The following is a 24916-nucleotide window of genomic DNA, read 5'->3' on the forward strand; positions in this document are numbered from 1 at the left end:
ACCGTATGGTGCCGCCAGCTAAAATTGCTTCAGGGAAATCGATTTCATATCAATTCAACATTGACAAAGACGAAAACAAAGGGAATTTTATCCATGATTTTTATATATTTTAATTTTGTAAACACACAATACAGTTTCAGTTATCGTTTTTTATTTTAATTATAGTTCTTATTTATTTCAGTGAACAAAAATGTTTTTTCAATTGTAGTTTTTGTCATTTCGTTAGTTTTCGTTAACGATAATACCCTTACTGATTACTTTTTGCTGTAACGCAGTAGTGTAAGACATTACTGATCAATTTTCAGTAATATTTTACTTAGTACATGTACAATAGTGCTTGAGTTACAACCCCCCCTCCCACATACACACACACAAACACACACTCCCAGATTTTTTTTTTTTTTTTTTTCCCCCACCCAAGCTAAATACCCACCCACACATGACATTCTGATCATACCTCTGGTCCCAAGGCCCTCCTATCTCTTGTATTGGGAGGGTTGTACATTTATGGAGAGTCTGTGTATAACTCAAAAGTAATACAGGAGTCATGTAATGCATTACAATTCTGAGACAGTAATATTCTAAGGTAATTAATTACTTTTACCATAAATTATAGTAACAAGTAACCTGTAATGTATCACAGTTTGGGAGTAACTTGCACAACACTAAGTCTGAGCCTCAATGGTTTCTGGTTATTGTCTTGTTTCGCCTTCTTTTCATGTTTAGACGACTTGTCGAATTGCCTATAAGAGTCTAAATGTCAATAAACGTTACAAGAAATCCCCGTCTTGACTCCTCATATATTGAATGAATGCTGTACACAAGTTGTAGCCGCCCGGAGGCTCGTGTTCGACCTGTCAGAGGAGCAACGTCTTGCTTGATAGTTCCTGGGTGAATGGAAAGCACTTTCCTTGAAGTGGGGTCATTTCGGAGGGCAGGAACTACAGCGCAGGCACTAAATTTAGATGATGGTTCCTCCAGTCAAAATGCAGATGAAGGTCCTGGGCTCCTCGACAGTTTTCTGGCTTCTTGAAAACGCTCTGTGAAAATGTCATTATTGCTCCCATTTGCTAACTGGCTCGTCTTCTTCACCAGCTGGCCATGACTCACCCCAGTCACCACCTCAACTTCGGCATGAATCCGGATCACGCCCGTAACTCTCTCTCCAACTGCGGCATCCGACAACCTAAGTACGGGGATAGAAAAGTGCACCACATGTACATGAGGAAAAAAGGTAAGTCATCCCTTTGAAACCTGCTCTTTCCTTGACTTTTCTGTCCGTCAAATGCCATTCACCACTGACTCGCCTTTGCACCCCTGGGATTCTTTCTCCAGGAATCAACACATTGATTAACATCATGTCTCGCCTGGGCCAGGATGACCCCTCGCCTTCCAGGTAGGCTGCCTGTGGGCTCGTATCAGTTCATGCTATCACTGACCACAGGAGCAATCAAAGGGACAAATTTAGTGATTAATATACCCGGCAGGCCTGCTGACAGGAAAATTAACTTTAACTGTGAAGGGAAGGGATATCTCAGGGGAAATGAAATGAGCTAATTTTAAAGGCAAAGACTTCTTCTTATTAAATGGGAGCTGCTGTTACTCTCAGTGTTGTTCGTATATGTCTATGTACCTGTGTTTACACTAAGTCCGTCTCACTGATTTCTTCCCTTGCCCCCACATCTCCAACCTTTCCTCCCTTTCTCTAGGATCAATCACAATGAGCGACTGGAGTTCCTGGGTGATGCCGTCGTCGAGTTCCTCACCAGGTGAGACGGCGCATCTTTGATAGACGCGGCTGCTAATTGAAGCCGACTTCAACGCTATCTACCTCTGTGTATTTTTTTTTTCTTCCTCTCTATCCCTTTCACTCCATTCCTCTTTCACTCTCATTGTCTACATCTATCTGGGTCTGTCACAACTATCCGCTTCATACTTCTCGACTTATCCAAGACAGTGATTTACTGGTAATTGGAACTCGGATGTAATTTTTTTTCCCCTGCTAGCCCCTTTTAACGGCCTGATATTCTCCATGACAACTTGCAATTAGCTGTGTGGAATTGCTGTCTGGAATGCTGACTGTGTTATTGACTCCCAGGTGAGTGAGCACGTTGCTGCCCAGCACTTACCTAAGCACAGTGCTAATTATATGGAGCTATTATTAATCTCATACACTACCCACCTTGGTAGCTGCCCACCTACCGACTGCATATCTATCACTTCCTCTGAGTTGAAATTACTGCTAAAAAAATAAGAAATGGACTTTGTCTCTTAGTACAGCGGTTACTCACATACATACACTTCTTGCAAAAAAGGAAGAACAGAATTGTGTTCCACTTCCATTTGACCGACTGAATAACTTTTACTACCAAAATCTAATTCGTAACTCTTGATGCTAACATTTCCACAACACTGAACAGTCAGGAGCAGGATTAAACCTTAATAGGAACCGACACTGGGGTACACAGGACACTGCTTCTTATTCTTATGCAGCAGGAACAGTGTTACAAAGAAGGTGGTTAGCCTCTGTTTCTCTGGTTATCTCTGGGCATGTTTTGCCACTTTCTCCCTCTCCCTCTGCCTCCCTTCTTTGATTGTTAGCGTCTGACGAGACATGCTTGGCCTACGCTCTGGCCCTCTGAATTATTTATCAGCCTCTTGTCCAGTTAAATGGGTACAGCGGATCCAGCCAACTGCCTTGTGCACCACCACTGCGTGCTGCCCTTGGAGGCTATCTGTGCCTCTGCTGGCCAGCTAGCAGAATATTTTGCACATTTGAGTAGCCCCAACACAGGGAGTTAGTGTTGAACAGACGGGAGCGGGGGGGGGGGTCACGAGAAGTGTTTTTTTTTCTTTCTTTTTTTTTTTTTTACATTCAGCAGATGATGTAAAAGCGTAAGTCCGCTTGCAATATTTGTGATTCTCCTTCATGGAAAGTCACTGTCATAAGAAATAGCACTAATGTTTAGGTAAACTATGAAATTAATGATTATAGGTTAACCTTAAAGCATAAAGACCCAGTGCTACTTTTGTGACAGTTCCCAAATGATTTTTCTCTAGATTTAGCGTTCTTTAAGTTATTTATCTCCATTTATCATGATATTAGCCCCTCTACAGGGTGTCCCATAAGTCTCCATACATAGGAAAAATAAACGTTTCTTGACATAAACCATTTTTATTTATATAATATGCTCTATATGACTGCCATTTTGTCGGGAACAAATTGATCCAAAACACTTGTAATTGATCCAAAATACTCGTCCCATGTTTTCAGTTAAATGCGCTTGCAACCATACGACTGCTTGCTGAACCGGCCATCAGGATGATTTCAATTCATTGCTCTTTATTCAAATGCATTCTTTGGGTTATCTGAAATATAAAGAAATACATGTTAGAACCATATATGTATGGAATGTATTATGTCTCCTATGTATGGAGACTTATGGGACACCCTGTATTTTGCATTTTTTCAGTGAAAATCAGCTATTTTCCGATACTTCATTTACCGATCATGTACTTTAATCATCATGCTGAAATTACACTTGAGGAAAACTTAAGAAAAAGTTACTTTTTTACTAAAATATATCATTAACTGAACATAAACCAAGTATCGCCATCCACTGTCATTGATCCAACTCCATGGGTTTTACTGGTGAATCAGTCTTGTAGAAGATGACGGTGTTTCCATGTTCGCTACGGAGCCTCTGAACGTCCAAATGGGTCATATCTGATGACCATGAAAAGACGACAAACTGTATTTTACACCAATTATTTACATGTATTGATAGGATTAGTGGATCAACAGTGATTTCCCTTTTTATATCAGTAAATGATTTTGGTCACTGGTGAATATTTGGATCTTTAAGGTTAGGTAAACAAAAAACCACTAAATTGCAGCTGGAAATTATAGATTCATGTCTAACTGGGCAGCGATTTCATGAAGTCAGTATAGACATGTGGGCTGAACAGTTATTGAAACACACAGCCATGTTCTAACAGAATTTAGGAAATAGGTAAGATCTTGCCATTGGATAATCATTACAGAGATTGTTAACATTTCAACTGGTAACAAGTTATTTAACCCCAGTGCTGAGAAAACACTTCAACTCTGTATCCGAGTCAAATTATCGGGCTGCATCGGCCAAAGGAAACTAAAGCCTGTTTCACACTCCGCGAGAGCAAACACATTTCTCCTCTCTCCAGTTTTTGAGTTCTTGCAGCTTATTGTCGACACACCGTCCAAGCAAAATTTTTTCTGTGTGCGAGAACTATTGCACGATTGGTCAGGTACTCGAAGTCTGCGTGGTTAATGTGGAAAAACGGTGGAACCCCCACATCTCGGCCAGAAAGAACTTTGGTGTTGTTTTTGCCACCTCAAGAAGAAGAACAAAGTCTCTGTTCTTGCTGAGTATGTAGCAGGCTTAAGATACGTAAGGAGATGTGAAACTGCTAAAATCGGGTTAAAACCTGTCGAATGTATTCATCAAAAATCTAAGGGTAATGGAAAAGTTGGGAAAACACATTACAAAATATTAGATTCCACCAGAATATTGTTTAAAATAATTTTGATTATAATTATTTGTTTCTGCCCATTGTTTAGCCTTATAATACATTCCCATATTTATTACAGCACCACTTTACAAGTTTTTTAAATTTTTACATAAAACACAAATGTTGACCACAATGAAACCTGCTTATGTAATGATTTAATCTTTTTTCCATTTATTACTGCCTTCATCCTGTCAGGGTTCTGCTATATCTATAACTTAATATCTACAGTACATCCACCTTTATAGTTTCATACCAGGTCTTACTGGATCTTGACCACCCCCATTAGATGTTCATGGTCTGGATCTGGATCCTGGCTGTTCACCATAGGACATTTTTGATCAGTTTCATGCTGATCCCGAAGACAATCCAGAATTTCAAGCATATTGTCATGTTTAAATCTACTATATTTAATGGGTGTTCTTCCTCAATTTGATAAGAGAACCGACAGTATTGTCAATGAAATCACATCCACTTCACCTCAAATAAATTCAGTTGATCATAGGATGAATCCATTTGCCGAGAGTAAAGTTTTAAGGGTCAAGGAATTGATTCGGAGAACATGACAATCTGTGCTTGTCTTCTTAACATTTTCAAGTAGCGGGGTGTAGCATCAAAAAATAACCCACTTCTTCCCTCTTGAGTTAGTTTTACTACTTTTGATTTGTTGCTCGCACATTTCACACTAGACGTTTCTTTAAAGTTGAATTTTTCTCAGCCCTTTCTTTAGTGTTGCCTTTTTCATCTTTGCACGTCCCTGTCACAACGATTCACACAGTGTCACTCTCTCAGCTTTTTTAACCTTATGTGTGAACGCAGGTTAAGGAATGACAGAAAAAAGTGAATCAAAAAAGCTCCTAAAACTTCAGATTTTACATTAGAGGGACATACATTTTAAGAATTACTACTGCAGCACTTATTGTAAACATGCAATAACATATTGTGAATATACAGTATACTCCATAAAGCATATATTTTTAGTATTTATTGCGCATTAATAGTATACAGTGACTTTATTCGGTGGTTTCCTCTGTGAGTGACACTTTTTCTGGCAAATCAAGTCGATCTGGTGTAATTATTTTTCATTACACTGAGTGGTTTTATTAATTCCAAGTAGTTTGTTTTCACACCAAGATCACAATACCCAGACAAATAGACCTCTCATCATTTTGGAAAACACAACGCCACCTGCTTTCCTCTCTTTCCATTGATTAGAAATGACTGAAATAAATGGGCTGTTTTAATTCAAATGAAATCAAATGACACGCTGTGGTTAGGGAGACGCTGGACCGTAATGAAAATGGAAGCCGCTCGCCCGGAACCCAGCTGTGGAACTACTGGAGCGTCTGTGGCCATTTCTGGGTTCCAACACAGACCTGGAAAAGCTGGAAATCTCTGGAAAAATAATTAGGTCATCTAGAAAAGTTTGCCGGATGTGATATGACAGAGCATCCATTAAATATCCAACTATTCACATATTCGTATATTTTTGCAAGAGCGTTGCAGGAGATTTCATAAAAGTAGTTTTTACTTTTCCACCTTTTAAAGCTTTGGGCTGGAATAGATTAATTTATTAGTTGATGTTACCAATTATTGTTAGTTTTGTCAAATACCATGGTCTTTTTTAAAAATATTTTGAATATCATAAGCCAAGCATGAAATCTACCTTTTTGTTTTGTATTGTAAACTGAGTAGATAGAGTAAATATTTGTGCTATAAGAAGTTAGAATGATCTTTTGTACTATCTTTAACCAGTTAGTGACTCAGCCAATGATAGATTAATTTTTATACCTCTCTTTTTTAATGTAATTTTGCCAGTTCACTATGTAAACACTTGTTGACCAAGATATATCCCCATCCAAACAATGTACAACTGAACCCATTAGGAAACAGACATACTATAAATAAACAATCCTAATTCCAAAAACATTTGGATGTTGTGTAAAATGTTTATAAAAAATAATATGCAATCATCTAAAAATCTTATAAACGTTTATTTTATTGACAGTAGAACATAGAAAATACAGCAACTAAACTTTCTGTATCCATCCTATTGTTTTTTTTTGTTTGTTTGTTTGTTTTTGAATGATTATGTAATTAATATAGGTGATGGACATTTGCCTTTCTAATAAAAAGATAATTTCCAAAAAAAAAGAAAATACAGCAAATGTTAAAAGTGAGAAAATGTGCCATCTTAAGAAAATAGATAATGTTGAATTTGATGGTAGCGACATATTGGCAAAAAGTTGGAAAAGTTGCATCAAAAGGCTGAAATTATGCTAAAAACAAATAGATGAAGGAGCATTTTACAACTTATGAGGTTAATTATCAACAGGTCAGTAAAATGATCTGGTATAAAAACAGAATCATAGGTAGAGTCTCAGTAAAGATGTGCAGAGCTTCACAAATCTGCAAAAATGTCTATATGTTCTGGAAAGTTCACAAGTACACAACCGGTCCAATTACAGAGAGACTTGTGTTCTTGGAAAGTCCATTCTCTGGGGCCATTCTTACCAGTTTCGGGCTTGCGAACTCGATATTGAGAAACACCTATTGTTGATATTATCAGCTGGTCGGTCCAGTGACTTTCTTGCTAACCATTTGATCTGTTTTTCTTGTCTTCGTCCACAGTGTCCACTTATATTACCTGTTCCCCAGCTTAGAGGAGGGCGGCCTGGCCACCTACAGAACAGCCATCGTACAGAACCAGCATTTAGCCATGCTCGCCAAGGTAATCCCCCACCCCCCCATCCCTCGACCCCTTTCAAACTCATAACAAGTTCTCCTTCCACAGGTCAAAAATGGTGGAAAGCCTGCGAATTGACAGGAGAACATGTTTGAGACAGTGTTATTGTTTTCTGTCTTGCTGTTATGACTTTGCTTCTTTCTAAGGGGGCACAGGGGAAAAGAGTAATTTTGTCTTGCTGCCATTCCTACCTTTTTTTTTTGCCCCCTCAGGTTTGTAATTGGAGTTAAAAGGTTGTTGTTTTGGAGGACTAGACTAGTGCGGCTGGGGTCCCTGTGGGCCCCTAGAGGTCTTCCTGAAACACTCTCCAGTTCCTGTTATCACTAGGCCCCCTTGCTTCCCTCCTTCCCCCTCTCGCTGGCAGCATTGTAGAGCCAAGCTGCACTCACTGGCACGTTTGTAAAGAACACAACAATAATCGTCCCGTGATGTGGAGAAAGCAATTAAAAACTTCAATCTTTCATGTTGCTCCCCGCTGAATACAAAGATGCAGCCGCCCGAATCTGCATTAGTGCTGTGTAGCAGTTTGGCTTGTTTCAATTTGCCGCTCGCGGTAAAGTGAGTGTGATACAGTGTTCGACGTTGCCAAGTTGTTTACCAGGCTCCTCTAAAGCCGTCTGCTCAAGAACACTCGCAATTATCTTTCAAAAAATATCTTCAGCAAGCAACGGCACAATCCACAACTTCACTTGGAAGGCTTAAAAGTCAGAACGAGTTCCCTCTGAGTTGGAGTATTTATGAATCGTGATTTAATTTGTGCGCGCAATCACGGGGGGTGGGATACCACCAACAGTTAGCAGCCGTAATTAAATAGCACCCTGACTGTTTTTTGTTGGGGAGTCGTCTGTAGCACACTGCCAGCAAAGTCAAGTTGGGCTACTTTTTTGACTTGGCTCAAAAAAACAGATGGAGAAAGTTTGACCGACCGAAAGTCCCACACTTCAGACGTTTACATTAAAGCCTCACATTACAGTAATGATACACTATTTTAACTAGGTTTACAGGCCGGGTTTTCCTGGTCCGAGATCTGTCACAGGTAGAACAACAGCAGCTGCTCAGTTTGATTTAAAAAAAAAAAAAAAAAAAAAAAAAAAAAAAGGAGAGAAAACTGAACTTTCTAGCAATCCATGGCTGAAGTGCATTGGGAAATATAAAATAGTTGAGATAACAGTGATAATAGTCAATTATCAGATCAAATATCATATCTTTGCTTCATCACGGTATGTCTAGTTGTAACACTCGAAAAGTGTCAAAATATTCTGATTAAATTAACAGTTGCAGTCACAGATGGCAATAATCAAAGCCCTTTTAATGTACATTAAACCTGGGATTAAGCTCAGTATTTTATTTTAGGATGGTATAATGTGCAAGAGTAATTCAGTCCAACCTCATTAAATTTTGATGTTAAGTAGTGGATAAACACTGTTCCTGTAGAGTATTAGTGCAGCGTCTCCATTCCTAAAGTGTGGGTCGTGATTAGGGATGAAACAATTGGAAAATTCTTAGCTGATACTGACACTAATACTGATTAAAAATAAATAAATGAAGTGACATTTGGTTGATAGCTGATAAAGACACTGATGTCACTTATAATTTCATTTCATTTTTATTATTTATCTTCCTCAACAAAAAATATATATATTAATATTAATAAAAAATGAATTATTATTTAGTTTTTTACCCCTTTATCATATTATCTCTATATGAACACAGACTCAAACATACAAATGTCTTAAAAAAGCCTTTAATATAATGCCATCAGTGAAGTAGATCATATATACTGATACCAATATTGGTCCATGTCAGCGAATGTCAGGTGGTATGGCTGGTGTATTAGTACATCCCTTATTGTGACCCACAGTTAGCCTACAAGATATTTTGTCTGGGTCCACAAGAAGTGCATTTTGGATAATATGTATACTTTTGTTTTTTTTTATTATGGATATGAAGGTGTCAAAATCATGTCGTGTTAATCTTTGCTAAGTTGCTGGCTGTTGATTCACAATGCAGACCAAACTGTGACAGTTCGGACTTTGTTTAGACGATTCCAAACAGATCTTTAGTGCAGCTATTGACAACACAAACTGTACAGAAAACAGAGGTGATTTCAATCAGTCAATCAATCAATCAATCAATCAATCAATCAATCAATCAATCAATCAATCAATCAATCAATCAATCAATCAATCAATCAGTGTTGACTTATATAAGACTTTACAACACAAAGAAGACCAAAGTGCTTTACATCTAAAACCATGATCAAAAGTATAAGATAACAGTTTAATCAAATACTGTAAAAGTGCATAAAGCAATAAGACATGACACAGTGATAGAAAAGACCACAGAGAGCCCCAAACTGTAGCTAAATGGTCAAATTTTGTGGTAGATATTATTGAAATGTTGAAAAAAACAGTAATGTATTTTTCCTTTGTTTTTTTTTTTTTTTTTTTTATTATTTATATATGTACGTGTATATATTGTAACCCTCACTTTTTCCTCTCATCTGTCAAACGTGGTACGCGCCTATTTTCCTTGGTTTTGACTTCAGTTCTTAATGAGATGACAGTCTGTGTTCTTTGTGTTTTTGTTGTGTTAGTGTTGTTAAAGCTTTTCTATAAAAAGTAAATCACAAAAAAAAAAAAAAAAAAGAAAGGACCACAGATTTACAAACTAAGAGTGCCTTAGTGCTAAGGGTTAAAAGCCTGTCTTTAACCTGGACTTAAACAGGGACAAGTCAGTGAGGATTCACAGGTCAGGAGGCAGCGAGTTCCACACTTTATGAGCGGCAACAGCAAAGGAACAATCACCCCACTGTTTATATCGGGACCTGGGGATGTCCAAAACCATGTCCGAAAAGTGGATGATCAGAGGGTTCAGCTGGGGCGGTAAAGTGTTAAAATCTCAGACAAATAGGGAGGAGCGAGACCATTTAAAGCTTTAAAAACAAACATTAAAGTTTTAAAATCAATGCAATAGCGGACTGGGAGCCAGGATGTTGTGGTTGTGTCTGGAGGAGTTGGGTAAGAATCAGGCAGCTGCATTCTGTACCAGTCGTAAACGATGGAGTGAGGACTGATTGAGGCTATAATAAAGTGCACTGCAATAATCAAGACGTGAACTGATAAAAGCATGGATCGCTTTCACCAGATCGCTGCGAGAAAGAAAAAGAAGCAGAAAATTTGTGGTTTTACTATGGCTGTTTTCTGTCTAAAAACAGAGCTAAACTAACAGAGCTAAAATGTAAATTTTCAGCTGATGCATCACACGAAGATTATAAGACTGTCATAATAAGCAGCCATGAGTTTTGAGAGTTTAAAGAAGACAACTTGATGATACCGTAATACAGATGTGTGTAAACAATGAACTTTATACTTTATTCAGTGAGTGATACAGTCTGTGGATACGCAACATTAATTTGTGGGTACTTTTTGTAGTCCTAATAGTGTTGTGGTTTGTGACTCTGTTGAGAATTTGGAATACAAATACAACATATAACCATTTTAAAGCTTCGTACGACTTTTGTCACCAATTTTTCATCAAATCTGTAAAACCTGAGTTATAGACTAAGTATCACGAATCTGTTAGTCTTTCCGTGATTATGCACCTGAATCACATCCCTCATGGTGAACCACTTCACAGTGTACTCCCATTACTCCCATCTGTTTGTTTATATACCAAACCAAAACCAAACCGTCACTCGGGCCTTTTCAGAATTCCATGCAGCAGCAAAAAGCAATGAAGCCGTTTCTGTGTTTGTTGATGCTGCGGCCATACTGTGGCTGCGTGGAATTCCCGTTTCTGACAATGCACTTCAAAATTTCCGAAAAGGCCCGGGTGACATATCGGTTTGGTATGTAAACAAATGGACGGCTTGTGGTGGAGTACACTTTAAAGTTGTTCACTGTGAGGGAAGTGATTCAGGTGCGTAACAAGGTTATTATCGTTAATGAAAACTAACAAAATGACGAAAACTAGAATTGTAAAAACATTTTTGTTAACTGAAATAAATTACAACTATAATTCAAAGAAAAAAAGATAAATAACTCAAACTGTATTGTGTTTTTACAAAACTAACTAAAACGTATAAAAATTATGGATAAAATTCCCTTCATTTTCGTTTTTGTCAATGTCGGATTGATATGAAATCGATTTATTTCCCTCAAGCAATTTTAGCTGCTGGCACCATATGATATTTAACAGTCCCTCACTTCTTGTCACTTGTCGTTTAGTTGTCCTCTTATGCCCACTCTACCTGTAAACATGGAGACTAAAGTTGGGAGAAAGCAGCAGAGTCCTATATATATATATATATATATATATATATATATATATATATATATATATATATATATATGTATATATAAAGAAACTAAAACTAAGCATTTAGAAAATAACGAAAACTAATAAAAACTAGCAAACCTGCTCTAAAAATTAATTAAAACTAACTGAATTAGAGAAAAAAAAGTCAAACTAAACTATAATGAAAAATCCATAACTGTTATAACTTTGGTGGTGCATAATCACGGAAAGACTACAGATAAGTTTAAAAAATTGGCGACGGAAATCATACGCAGCTTTAAGCCTTATGTAAACTTTTTGTAGATAAAGTTTTTAGCTGGTTAATCATCTAAATAACTGTCAAAAAAAAAAAAAAAAAAATGACGTGATACATTTATGGTTCATGACACATACAGATTGTGGAGGGTGAGTTATTATTACAGTGTTACATAGGACTTCAAACATCTCCATAATATATCCATATCACCACAATAGGTTTATATTAAGATCAATATCAGGCGTCATATAAAACAGGCTCAAAGTAATTTTTCAGCTTTGATTTCTTTAGCTTTTCAATGTCGCTGAATTGAGGATGCAGCTTAAAGCTCCCTTCTCTTAGCATTTATACTGAACATGGAAATGTGTGATATTGTAAAAATTCATTTACCAGTGAAAGGACTCACTGCGTTTCAGAGAAATGAAGGTCACCACTGCACTATTTCACAATTTATCTTGGGATTATCTAGCATGTCTGTGTGTGTTTGCCAGTGTGATTTTTTTGTGTACGTGTGTGAACATCCTCCTCCTGTGCCGGCTTACTGCATCATGCCACAGCTGGACAACACATGGGCACATCTGTCAGTGCCATGAAGTAGAACCTTTTCCAGCAAGGGCAGGCAATCTTTTTCATTTCCCTGGAGTTTTTTTTTTTTTTGCTCTGTTTTCTCCCTTGTTTTCCATAGAGAGCCTATGAAAATGCGCAGTACCAAAAAAAAAAAAAATGCTATTACTTTTTGAAGAGGCTATTACGGAGGTGTCTGTGGCAGGGCGTTGATATGAATGTGTTTATCTTTTACAGAAACTGGAGTTAGATCGCTTCATGCTCTACGCTCACGGACCTGATCTGTGCCGCGAGTCGGACCTGCGACACGCCATGGCCAACTGCTTTGAGGCTCTTATCGGTGAGGTTCCCACGAGACCCAGATAGAAGCAGGGAAGCAAAATAGAGAGAATGCATTATGAGTGAACTAAATATGTAAATCTATTCCTAAAAGGATTGATTTACATACACAGAAAACAAATACAGACTCTGTGCTTCTATAAACAGCATAAGAAGTGTTGCTTTGCTGGACTTCACAGCATCGCGTAGGTGGTTTTAGAGATAATACGTCAATGCATAATGATTAGAATTCACCCTCGTACTTGATACGATTTAAATATAAGAGGATCTTTTAATATTTCAGCGCAGGTCCATATGATATGTATGAGACTGTGTAAACCTGCAGTGGCTCACCCATTAGGTTCCTGGTCATATAACCCAGCTTTATTGATCTCAGGAGATGCGGGTTGACCTCCGGTTGGTCACGGAAATCTCTATAGGCCTATGCTCCTCAACGAACACCAAACTGATGCACAAGGATGCGATTCATCCTGCCTGAGGTTCAGTGAGTTTCTGCAGTTTGTGCCACAGCGCTAACCTCACCTGTGTAACGGTTGTGGAAAGTCCAGTTTTTCATTTTGCGCTCATGTCAACAGGTTAGAGCAGCCATGTTGTCTGTGTGAAAAGTGCACCTGAGCCAGGTTTCCAACCCTACTGAAGCTCCAGACATGCATCATTTAGAGATTCAAGTTCCTATTTCTGGTTCTCAGGAAACATAGACTGTGAAAAGATCTATTGATAGACATATTGACATCCTACCAGCAACATTTTATTCAACTGAAAGCTCTAACCTTGGTTCAGCGTCGAAGTCATGATGGAATATGACATACAGTCACGGCAAAAATTATTAGACCATCAAAAGACATCGAAAACAACGGTTAGGCAATCAAGTACTAACTCCTGTGTGTATCGTGACTAAAACAGACAGAGAAGAAAACATGGAATGCCTAAAAGCACTGTTTTTGGCAGTACAATACCATTGATATTGATGTAAGAACTGAAGCTATTTTGGTTATTATCAAGAAAGCCATGAAAAATGGACAGATATCAGCTCTGAAATTAAACTCTTATGAGCTATTTTTGTTGTTATCATATCTGTCCAAACAAATGTACCTTTGGTTGTACCAGGCATTAAAATGAACAAGAAATTAAAGAAAACAAGAGTGGTCTAATAATTTTTTTCGCGACAGTATAAACAAATAAGTAAATAAATAAATAAATAAGGGCTGTCAAAATGAATGCATTAATGCAGATTAATCCATCATCATGATAATTCTGATTAAAATTTTTAACATAATTAATCCATCTGAGAATGGAGAATGACTCTGAATGTCTCTGCCAACGCATTTTGGGCAGTTTTTCCAATCAAAATATCATTATCATATCATATCATTATATTTGTGCAAACAAATGCACCTTTAGTTGTACCAGGCATTAAAATGAAAAAGAAATTGAAGAATAATTATTTTTTCTTCTACTGTGTATAGTAACAGTCGTCTGCATTTCACTTTCCATCACAGATATTTTGGCAAATCTTCATGCATTTTATCGAAACAAAACAATGAAATTCACAACAATGAAATATTTTGATAAAGGAGAGCTACACAAACATTTCATCAATAAAACATATTATGTACTCTATAGTGCATTTACTATATATATACATATAGTATATAGTTGCGGCATAAACCCAATGTGATGCATTATTGATGGCCATATCAAAGGGAAACTGAATGTGTAAACTAATGCTGGCAATAGTGTCTCTGTAACAACATTCTTGGCAGTGTGGACATGCGTACGCTCTGCAGCAGCTCAGCGTCGTAGCCACCATGCACAGGTAAGGTAAGCGGTGTGACCCACAAATAAGTCCCCACATTAGAACCCACACACAAAAATCTCTTGGTGGGAACGGTCCTCGTTTCCATCCAACCCCCATGGGCAGTGCAAAGCTAAGCTTCACTCCTGGAGAGCTGCAGAGTCGGCAGCTTTCCTCATCTTATCACCATCTTGATTGAACCAGTTCAGCCATCTCTGCGCTCCCCTGATGATAGATACAGAAAGTGGGTGGCTTTAAAAAGATCTTCTTCGCCTCCCTCCCCCTACACCAAGAACGGCAGAGCACGAAGTACGGTGGGAAACTGCTGACTGGCACCATGGCCCCCTGCTGGCCCCGGGGCCCCATACTTGTTACGGGTTCATTATCGGCAGAAACGAAGTCATAATCTATTCCATCCTGTGGCTGTCGCCGCTTCTTTGCAGCAGGGCCTTGACACTGGATGTCTCTTTCTTTCGTATTTTCCTTCCTCTGTCTCTTCATTCTCTCCTGTTCCATCTGAAATTTCAACTTAATAGAAGTGATGAATAAACAGGGATGCTGTTCTAAAGGAACCTGTGAGCTGTCAGTGAGCACCCTGCGGTGATGGCTTTTGGATTACTCACTCCAAAATATTTCTGTCTCGCCACACACACACACGCTGAGGGGCACACGTACACACATACACACAGATTCAAGGCATTCAAAGTCTTGCATCCGTGATGCTGTGTGATGTTGCCTCTTCTTTTGCGGAGACTTTTGTCATCTTCATTTCAGTTTTTTAGCTCAAACACCTCCTTTAAGACCTTGTTGTCGTGCAGTCTGTCTCTCCCCCCCCATCTCTGACTTACTCTTCATGTCCCTTTGCGTTGCTCTATCTCTCTCTGTTCCCCCCCTGTGATCTAGTGTTTGGGTGTTATTAGGTGAAAGATGTGCCACACACATGATGAGTCATCCTGTCACTCTGTCATCTAAGACCCCCTCCTCCTTCCTCCTCATCTCACCCTCCAGCTCTCCGACTCTCTCTCCGAACAGAGCATTTGCTTCTTACAAGACAAACTCGCGTCGTTCACACGTGCTGTTGGATGGTACAAGGGGCACACAAGTGCTGTCATTTCATCCTCACGCATGCCTTTCTGCCTGACAGAGACGTCAAACCACCACTTTCCCAAAAGCAGTAGGCACCACATCAACAGAAATACACTTGCAGATGTGTCTATGCTATCATTTTTTTTTTCCCTTTTTTAACACGCTTTTTTCCTCCGGCGTGCACATATGTAGAATTCAAATGCTCTTCTTCTCCATACTCCTTCTTTTTTGAAAGCTGTGATGGAGTATGACATGCTCATAATATTTCCAAGGCCCTGGCAGATAGCTTTAACGGCTTACTATGCATGTTTTCTGACCTTTGTTTTATTTGTTTCTCTGCCACAGTGACCGTTGAACCTGGGCTGTGTTGGAAATGGCAGATAATCTCCTGTTTTGCATGGGCAAAGCTTTCCCTCCGCAGAGCCGAGAATGTGTCTATCTGCTAACCCTGAGGCAGGGCCATTCTCTTGCTTGAGACGGAGAGAGAAAGGAAGGCAGAGAGCTGGAGAGAGAGCTAGAATGGAGGGAGAGCAGTAGAGGAATGGAAAGCAAAGGCATCTGCAATGCAAATGGGTGCCCTGCAACCCTGAATAATTCAAAGTGTTGAATGGAAATCTTGCTTTTCTGATCCCCTGTCATTAACTTCTGCCGGAGTGGGCCATTCTCATTTGGGCTCTTTTGGCCTGCGCACCTCCCATTCTGTACCACACCCTCCTCCTCCTCCTCCTCTTCTTCCTCTTCTCTCTCACCCACTCTTTCTGTACTTTTCCTCATGCCCACTTTACCTCTTTAGAAACCACTCTTTCCCTCTGCTTTTTCATAGAAGCTCTGCACGCCTGTTGCCCTCCCGTTTCCCTCTCAGGTCCTCTTCACTGATAAGCCACGTCGGTTCCTTTCCTACCGAACAATTTGAAAAGAATTGAGAGAAGAAGAAAAGAGGCCCCACTCTGTTTTTATGGCCCTAATTTCCTTGTACAGTTGATCTGTGGATTATACGCTGCCAGCAGCCATGGGGGATACAGATGGTGAACCTTTGTGAGGGCCCTCTCTAAGCTCTTCCTATTAAAAGAACGGAGAGAAAGGATTATCTCTCACTTGCTGAATATCAGATTCATACACAATGCAGCCGGTGTATTCATTGAGCGAGTACTGCTCCCTTTGTTAATTGCTGCAATGGTAGCAGTAGTGGAGTTAGTTTCTCGTGCACCCGTCTTTTTGTTTCTTCGTCTCACTCCCCCCTGCTCCCAGCTTCATTTTTTCTGAAAAGTAAGATGTTTGATGTTACAATGCACTCATTCTGCCTTTGTCACTGCTGTGGTAAAAATTCTATTTTCATGTTTATTTTTTGCCTTTAATGTGTTGCTTTCTGTGTCCGTCTGCTGCTTCAGCCCCCATTGAGCTGAGAGGGAGCGGCTTAATATATTATTTGATGGATTAGAGCCTGAGCGTTTTTGAATAATTCATTCTAGGTTATTAATGTGACTGTCAGCCGCTGGTGTTTCATATGCCCCTGACTCTGGGTTTTTATTGGTCACTGAAAGCCCACAGACATTGGAATTCTATTCCTAAACATAACACTGTGCAGTTGGCATGGCTGTCTGAATTAGACTTGTGACAGATGTGGAGATTCATTACTGGCTGGCCTTCTCTGACCATGAGTTTTTTTTTTCTATACAGTACAGAATACAAACTTTGGTCAAGTTTCTGCATTGTGTATCAAAAGTTTCCTATTCATCAGTTTAAGCTTGGTGGTTCCAAGCTGAAAAGTGGAACAGTACTTGGGTTTGTTACGGGAGGTAACAATCAAATCATTGGCTCAGTCCCAATCTCAACCCTGAGACCTAATCTGTAAACCCTCACAGATTTAATTGATGACATCTGGTCTATTATTGAAAGTGAATGAGGCGCTGCAAGGGCTTAAAATGACATAAATGGGAGTACAACAGCACTCGATGACATTAAAGTTACATTCACACTGGATGGAAAAGTGGCTTGAATCTCACTTTTTTGCCCATATCTGATTTTTTTATGACAGTCTGACAAGCACAAATCTTTTTGTTTTTTTGTTTTTTTAATCAGACCCAGGCCACTTTCATATTTGGTAATAAATTGGACACATATCTGATATTTTGCAATGCATCATGACTTCATTACATCATTGAAATGCAACAGACCTCCCAGTTCCACAAAACAAAAAAAAAGAATCCAATTTCACTGAAAATTCTGAATTGAGCATTAAGACCTGCTGTGTGAATGTAGCCCAAGTCAGGTTTTGTTCTGTTTGGTTTGGGACATTTTATTTTACCTTTATCATGATCGCCAATGGAAGAGGGTTCAAGAGATCACAAAGTGCATGAAACTTTTTCTGTGCCCAGGTTACATGATATATAAAATCATGATGAATCACTTACTGGATAGGCAAAACTCTGTATATGGAACTATTTACTTTATTAGTTATTTATAGGTTTGTTTTTTTTATTTTCACTCATAAAATATCAGGTGACCACTTTGTGACCAATGCTCTCAATCCCAGGTCAAGCTGATTTTTTCAGCAGTAGGAACTCCAGGGCCTGTTTGTCTTAGATACAACTAGTAAAGGAAGAATAAAAAAGAAAAAAATATATTGAGAACTACTGACTTAAACGACTAATTACTTCATTTGAATGTATTCTCGGCACTTTCATAATAGAATGGATGACATGTAACTGTCAAATTATCACTTCACTTGTTTTTGCCTTAATAGTATTATTAACTACAGGTTAAAGTAGCAGGTGGATGAATAAATGAGGTGTGTCATATTCCAGATGCATTCGTTCTTGGATTTATGTGGGTTTTTTTGCACACCATCTTCAATCTTTGCTCCTTCCCAGCTTGTTTCTTTGTCTCTTTGGGTGATTCCCTCAGGCAAAATCTGAAATACAGACTTTCGTGTGTGTAAAGGGCTCAAAATATCTGTGAGGAGAAAGTCTTCTTCAGGATTTGACAGTGGGGAGGCCTAAGCCCTCATGGCCTTGGAGTCTTTCACCCTGTGAATGTGGACACTGGGGTTATTTAAGGGTTGCAGAGAGTAATATCCACAGGATTCAGTTTGTCATTTGTTGAAATTGAAATATGCAAACTCTGAATATCTTATAAAAACTAAAATGACAGGATTCTTAAAATATTTGTATACCACATTCTGATTTTAGTGGATAATGTTACTCACGTTTTGCCTGTCTTTCTCTGTGTGTGCCTTAGTCTTATGTCTGGTGGATCATTTGCACACTACTCCATGCATTCAGTGTAAACTCCATCTCAGTGTCAATGAGTCTTCACGTGCATATTCTGGGCAGATGCATCCCCGTTGTTGGCCTCCTGCATTTTGTGCAGTCTTCCCTGGCAGGGTCGACAGCTCAGTGGGTTGAATGTGCCAGAGCTCAGAGACTGCTCAGTGATTTGGCCAGGGCATGATGGTACTGCAAGATGAGCTGTACAGAGATGGTAGCATGTGATTGCTGCTTTAGCTTGCCGGTAGTGATGGCTGTGTGGGCTGTGTATTTAAGGTGCAAAGCTGCAACTTTGCTGATGGGGGGGACTGTGATGCACAGATCTTCGTTTAATGATTGCAGCAAGTTGCGTGATTGATTCAGTTGCTTTGGGGCACACTTTTTGCATGGGCAGCCTCCTTGTCAAGTTGTTCTCGCAAGAATTAACTGCATATCTTGGTTCTTCATCCACACACCCTTTGATTGACACCAAAGGTGTTGCTTTGAGATTTTTAATACCTTTTTAAATCCCTTGAGGCTCTCCTGATATTTCCCTCCCTTACATACCTACACCTTCCCTTTCCTCTTGGAAGAAGTTTGTAAAATCTAATAAGAAGCAAAAACTTTGAGTTTCAGTGACTTTGAGGCCTCCATTTGGGGAACTTTTTGTGCTGTGTCATCAAAAACATGAAGAAAACTCTGCTCAGTCCCACCCACTCCCCCCTAGCCTCAATATTCACACACATGAATGCATGATGAGTGATATTTTAAAGATATTCAAACCTTGGGTCCTGGAAGGGAGCTCTTATCCTCCCACAGCTGGTCTCCAGAGGAAACATCTGCTACGAAGCAGCGCCCAAAACTGAGGTCCACATTATAGTAAAACCACAAATCTCAGCTCTGATGCTTAGTGGAAAACATCCTGCGAAGAACCGCTCCCCTCTGAGGACCCTCCTGTGGTCAGCCTCAGTGAGACGCTCACCTCATCATGCCAAAAATTACACAGACCTCACTTTCTGATACACATCTGTAAGGGGTTTTGTGGCTTCTGGATGCGTTTGAATTTATAGACATGTCTTCACAGCATTATTGTGTCTGGATTTGGGTGTTAGGGTTGCAAGTTACATAGGGTATACGTTTAAAAAAAAAAAGTTGATGCATTAGAAAATTCATTGGGTATGTTCATTATTTTACCTCTGAGCTAGATTTTTGTAATATTGAAGAGCCCTCAAATCAATGAGCATCCTTTACCAGCCAACATGGATGTTGGATGAGACAAGCTGTCAGGCTTAATAAAATTTTACAAACATTTGGACAATGGCTGGTAGTAATTTCTCATTCTGTTGAGGAGTAGGGGGCAGATATAGTGGGTGTGCATTTGTGCTTGTCTTTGTTCTAGGTGGTTTGTTTGTATTTCTTTATGGTTTCAGTAATGTAGGCTGCATCTTCACTGTGTGTGTGTGTGTATGTGTGTGCGTAAATGGCCTGTTAGCCATCTGAAAGCAGTTTCCCTCCCCAGATGATGAATCCCTCATATGTTTTAGATGTCGTCCATGAAAGCAGTTTGCGCATTTAGACTTGCAACCGCACCATAGCCCATTTCCACTGGCTCATTTATGCACATAATAAAAAACACTGCACGATTGTATACCCAATTTGCCAGGTGGTTATTGCTTTCTAAATTGAATGAGCCATCCTAAGTGTGATGGTTCGAAGTTGTACGCAGCTTAAAGGCACCATGATAGTTCCACTGATTTTAGTAGAAGCAGAAGAAGAGAAAAACAACAAAACCCACAAAGGAGAGCTGACTTGTTCAAGACACCGCAGCGGAATACACTAGAGGTGCTACATAGAATTCACACAGCATCAACATTGGGAATATGTGTTCTTTACTGTAACTGCAGCTCTGTGCAATTTAGAAACGTCCCTTTTCTGAATTTCTCTTTGTCTTTTATGTACGTGTGTGCACATGTTGTGTTATTTTTCTCCCACAGCTGAAGTTGGAGTCAGTGTATTCTTTGTGTTTAACATCTGCACTCATGAGTCGTGCTTAAGTGTGTAGGCGAGCGACAAAGACGACATTACAGTTTTGTCCTTATTGCCCATGAAAGGATTTGAACATACCGTACGCGAGTCTGTATGTGGGCTTATATGTTTGTAAGGCCTATTCATACAAAGCATGGGAGGGAGGCTAAGACTGCTGTTCTGAATTCAAGTTTGATGTTGTTATGTGACCTTGGCCAGTTCCATCTCACTATGGCGATGCATCCATCCCTTTTTCCTCCTGCTTGTCGTCGTCCTCCTACTCCTGTGCTCTAACAAGGGGGAGGTGGATCTGCACAGGAACCCCGAGGTCATTTCACCGTCAAAAAGCAATAAAAATGCACTCCTACTTTTAATAAAGCAATTATAACTCATTGCCGAGTTCAATTAATTTTAAGTTTTCCATTAGGAGAGAAGACTGGAATTGCTTTAGAATTGGTAGATTCTTTTTTTTTTTACTCCAACACTTCATATTTTTTCCTCACTTAATTTAAAATCTGTGTATTCAACTATCGCTTTACTTTTTTTTTTGTCTCTATTCAACACGTATAAACAGTTTACTCACGTTTTGATGAAACTCTGTGCTGACGTCCTGTTCGTTTGTCCTGACTCACCATAAACTTTTGTTTTTCATTTTTCATCAGGTGCCGTGTACTTGGAGGGGGGATTAGAAGAGGCCCGGCAGCTCTTTGGTAGACTACTTTTCAACACCGAGGTAACTCTCACAGTCTGTTATCCAGCTTTAATTTGGTTTCGGTCCTTTGCTTTCGTTTTTTTTTTTTTTTTTTTTTTTTTTATGTACAGCGTGTTCATATTCACGAATGTTGAGTTGAGCTGCAGACTTGCTAGATAAGATTTTCCCATTTTCATTTTGAGCCCACACACAGAATGTTTTGGCACCATTCATCGCAACATATATTGTGTCCTAGCCAGCCTTCGAACCCAAAATCTCACACAATCTCGCTTTATCCTGCAATACTTTTGACTAGATTCTTATTGTGTGCACACCGATGCACAAAGATAAAACAATAAGACGGAGACTAAAGAAGATCAGAAAGCAATAGCAGCAAAAACAGGCTGCAGATGGATTGTATATTTTTCAGAACAAACTGGAGGTGTGGAGCATTGCAGATTGCCAGTCTTGAGTAGGACACCTGCTATTGTTTGAAAGCGTGTGTGTGATCAGCAGGCATGAATAATTGATGAATGAATCAGTATTTGCATTTATCTTGGCGAGGGATGTTATGAATCAATTAAATGACTTGCAGCAGGTTTTCATATGTAGCAGCAGGCTTGGCTCTAATTGGCTATTGAGGGCGTTTGTCTGAGATTCAGTTTGTGACTCCCACACACTACAGGACACACGGCAATTTATCAAGACATGTTTGATCCAAATTGGTGGGTCTTTGAAAGACCAGATCAGAGGCTTCAGGACTGAGTCTTTAGAAACCTCACGCCACAAAACAGCTGGGGAAGATTACCATTAATTAGGAACTATCCCACCCATCGGACAGTTTTCTAAAAAAAACTCAATAAAAAAATTAGATACACTAGTGATCTATTGTTTTCATTAGCACTTTCAGTTGATAGGTCCTTTAGCTATTATACTTTTTGCATGACCATACAATATGTAGAGTGCTATTTGTACAGCTCCAGTGTCCTGGGTGTCAAACCGTTGTCATCTTGTCTAATTGTTTTGATGAAAATCTCTTATAACGACTTCTTGGAGCTGCTGAACAGATGTGGATTCTCAGGCAGCATAATAACTTTATGAAGGGAATTGAATCATCTGCTGGGGTGCATTTCAACCTGGATAACTTTCAGACATTGGTAATTGTGGGTTTAAATTGGGGGTGTCAAACTCATTTTCTTTCAGGGGCCACGTTCAGCCCAATTTGATCTCAAGTAGGCTGGACCAGTAAAATAATAACATATAAATAATGACAGCTACTAATTTTTATCCTTGTTTTAGTGCAAAAAAACCCCCATTAAATTATGAAAATATTTACATTTAGAAACTATCCAAACAAAAAAAAGTTGTGAATAGCCTGGGGAAAAAAAAAAAAAAATCTTAAGAAAAATATGCGTAATTTTAACAATATTCTGCCTCAACTTATCATTTATACATGTGCATTATGGATCAGATCTACAAAAGCACAAAACATTTAGTAATATAATAATAGGTAAGGTTATTCACATCTTTTTTTTTTGTTGTGATAGCTTGTATTAAGTAGTAAGTATGTATTAAGTATTTTTATAATTTAATGTAATTTGTTTTGCAATAAAAGAAAAATCTGACGTGGTCATTATTTATAGGCACAATGTAATATTTATATTTTTCACATTAAACAAGAAGTTAATTTGGAATCATTATTAATAGGTTATTGTGCTGTTATTACCCTGCCACCCGAAAGGAAGGCAAGGGGTATTGTTTTTGGTTCCGTTTGTTTTTTCTAGCAGTAAAACTATTGGTTGAATTTATACCAAATTTGGTTTATAGATTGCCAGTGACCCAGAATAGATGTAGTTACATTTTGGGAAAAGTAGGTCAAAGTTCAAATTTTTATGAATTTTTTAAATCTTTTTTTTTCTCCTATTTACATTTAATGGGTGAAATATTAACTGTCTATAAAAACATAAATTTAGTTTAAATTTACTTCAGAGTTGGCACATATATAGAGGCAGTTCATATGCTGACATCAGCACATGCATAGACATGATGACTTCAGCTGAATTGATGCCAAAATAAGCTACAATACATGCAAGGGGGGGGGGGGTTTGTTGTGCCTGGCAACACTTGTTTTACCTGAGATCACATTGTGGTGTATGTGGAGCCTGAACTAAAACAAGTTCAACATCCTTAACTGCTAATATCTTCGGTGTAATTTTTGCACTTTGCAAATTCATTCCACGGGCTTGATTGGACCGTTTGGCGGGCCAGTTTTGGCCCATGGGCCACATGTTGGACACCTGTGCTACAATAAAAATATAAACTTAAAGATATTTTTTTTAATCACAACCGTACATGTAACAACATTGTGCTCATTAGTATCCCATTTGTCTGTTATTTATTTTTATGTCGTCTTAATAAGATAACATTGAGTGCATCACTATTTTGTTGTATCCTGCACTTCCGATGAAGAATACAATGAAAAGTGAACACAGGATTTGAATGTATAGTCGTACAGCATGGCGCCTGAAAATGATGCCTTGTGGGGAAGAAAACCCAAGAATCCCACTCCAAGAAGTCAAAGTATGGAAGGTTTCCATATATAGACTCTTAGAATAATAAACTTTCTCAGTATGTGGTGGTATTTTTTCACTTTCTGCTCTTTCTCGCTCACTGAACAGCTCAGTCTTAGAGATAAAACTCTGGGCAAAGCACACTAGTGCTGTCAACAAATATTCTAAATTCAATAATATCTTCACATTGTAAACAAAAACCGGCATTCTATTATTCAAATTAATATTGGGTTGTGTAGCGCTACTGCAACTGCAGGTCTCACGAGATTTCATGTGGGTTTGGGCCACCACACTGAGTGCAATGCATGATGGACAGGAGTCACACAGTGATACTTTGTGTGGTTTAAAATAAAGTGTAGGTCAAGCTGAAGCTGAATAATTCAATAACAGCCCCACAGTAATGATGGCAGAGTTCACAGCCTAACGTAGCCACACAGAGAGGGATTTTTACTCCATGTAACCTATAAGGCCCCATTGGGGAATAGTTAGGGACCGCGGGATTAAGTTGTATGCAAGCTATGCTCTGACAAATAATTGCTTTTGGTGGATATTAAACTAAACTGACATAAACTGTGGACCATTGAATATCGGAGTGGAAGGTTGTTCTTTACATTATGCCAGTGTCGCCATAACAGTGGTACATGTGTCAGCAGCTGTCTAATGCAGGTAATACACTGACATATTTACCTATAGATATAAGGGAAATAGTGTAATCACAGCACAGCTTATCTGTTCAATATTAACTTAAAATT

The 24916-nt window shown here is 38.9% G+C and overlaps 1 protein-coding gene across 2 annotated transcripts in view; it reads left to right on the plus strand.

Moving 5' to 3' along the window:
- drosha (drosha ribonuclease III) overlaps positions 1-24916 on the plus strand; it is a 195722-nt gene that overhangs the window by 83169 nt on the left and 87637 nt on the right. For both annotated transcript variants that reach the window (XM_030122783.1, XM_030122784.1), the window contains 6 exons: positions 1096-1234; positions 1336-1396; positions 1710-1769; positions 7180-7279; positions 12651-12753; positions 21566-21636. In XM_030122783.1, coding sequence (XP_029978643.1) covers positions 1096-1234; positions 1336-1396; positions 1710-1769; positions 7180-7279; positions 12651-12753; positions 21566-21636 — 534 coding nt within the window. The remainder of the gene's footprint in view (positions 1-1095; positions 1235-1335; positions 1397-1709; positions 1770-7179; positions 7280-12650; positions 12754-21565; positions 21637-24916) is intronic.

This window comes from Sphaeramia orbicularis, chromosome 20, assembly GCF_902148855.1.
Source record: "Sphaeramia orbicularis chromosome 20, fSphaOr1.1, whole genome shotgun sequence".
Classification (NCBI taxonomy): domain Eukaryota; kingdom Metazoa; phylum Chordata; class Actinopteri; order Kurtiformes; family Apogonidae; genus Sphaeramia; species Sphaeramia orbicularis.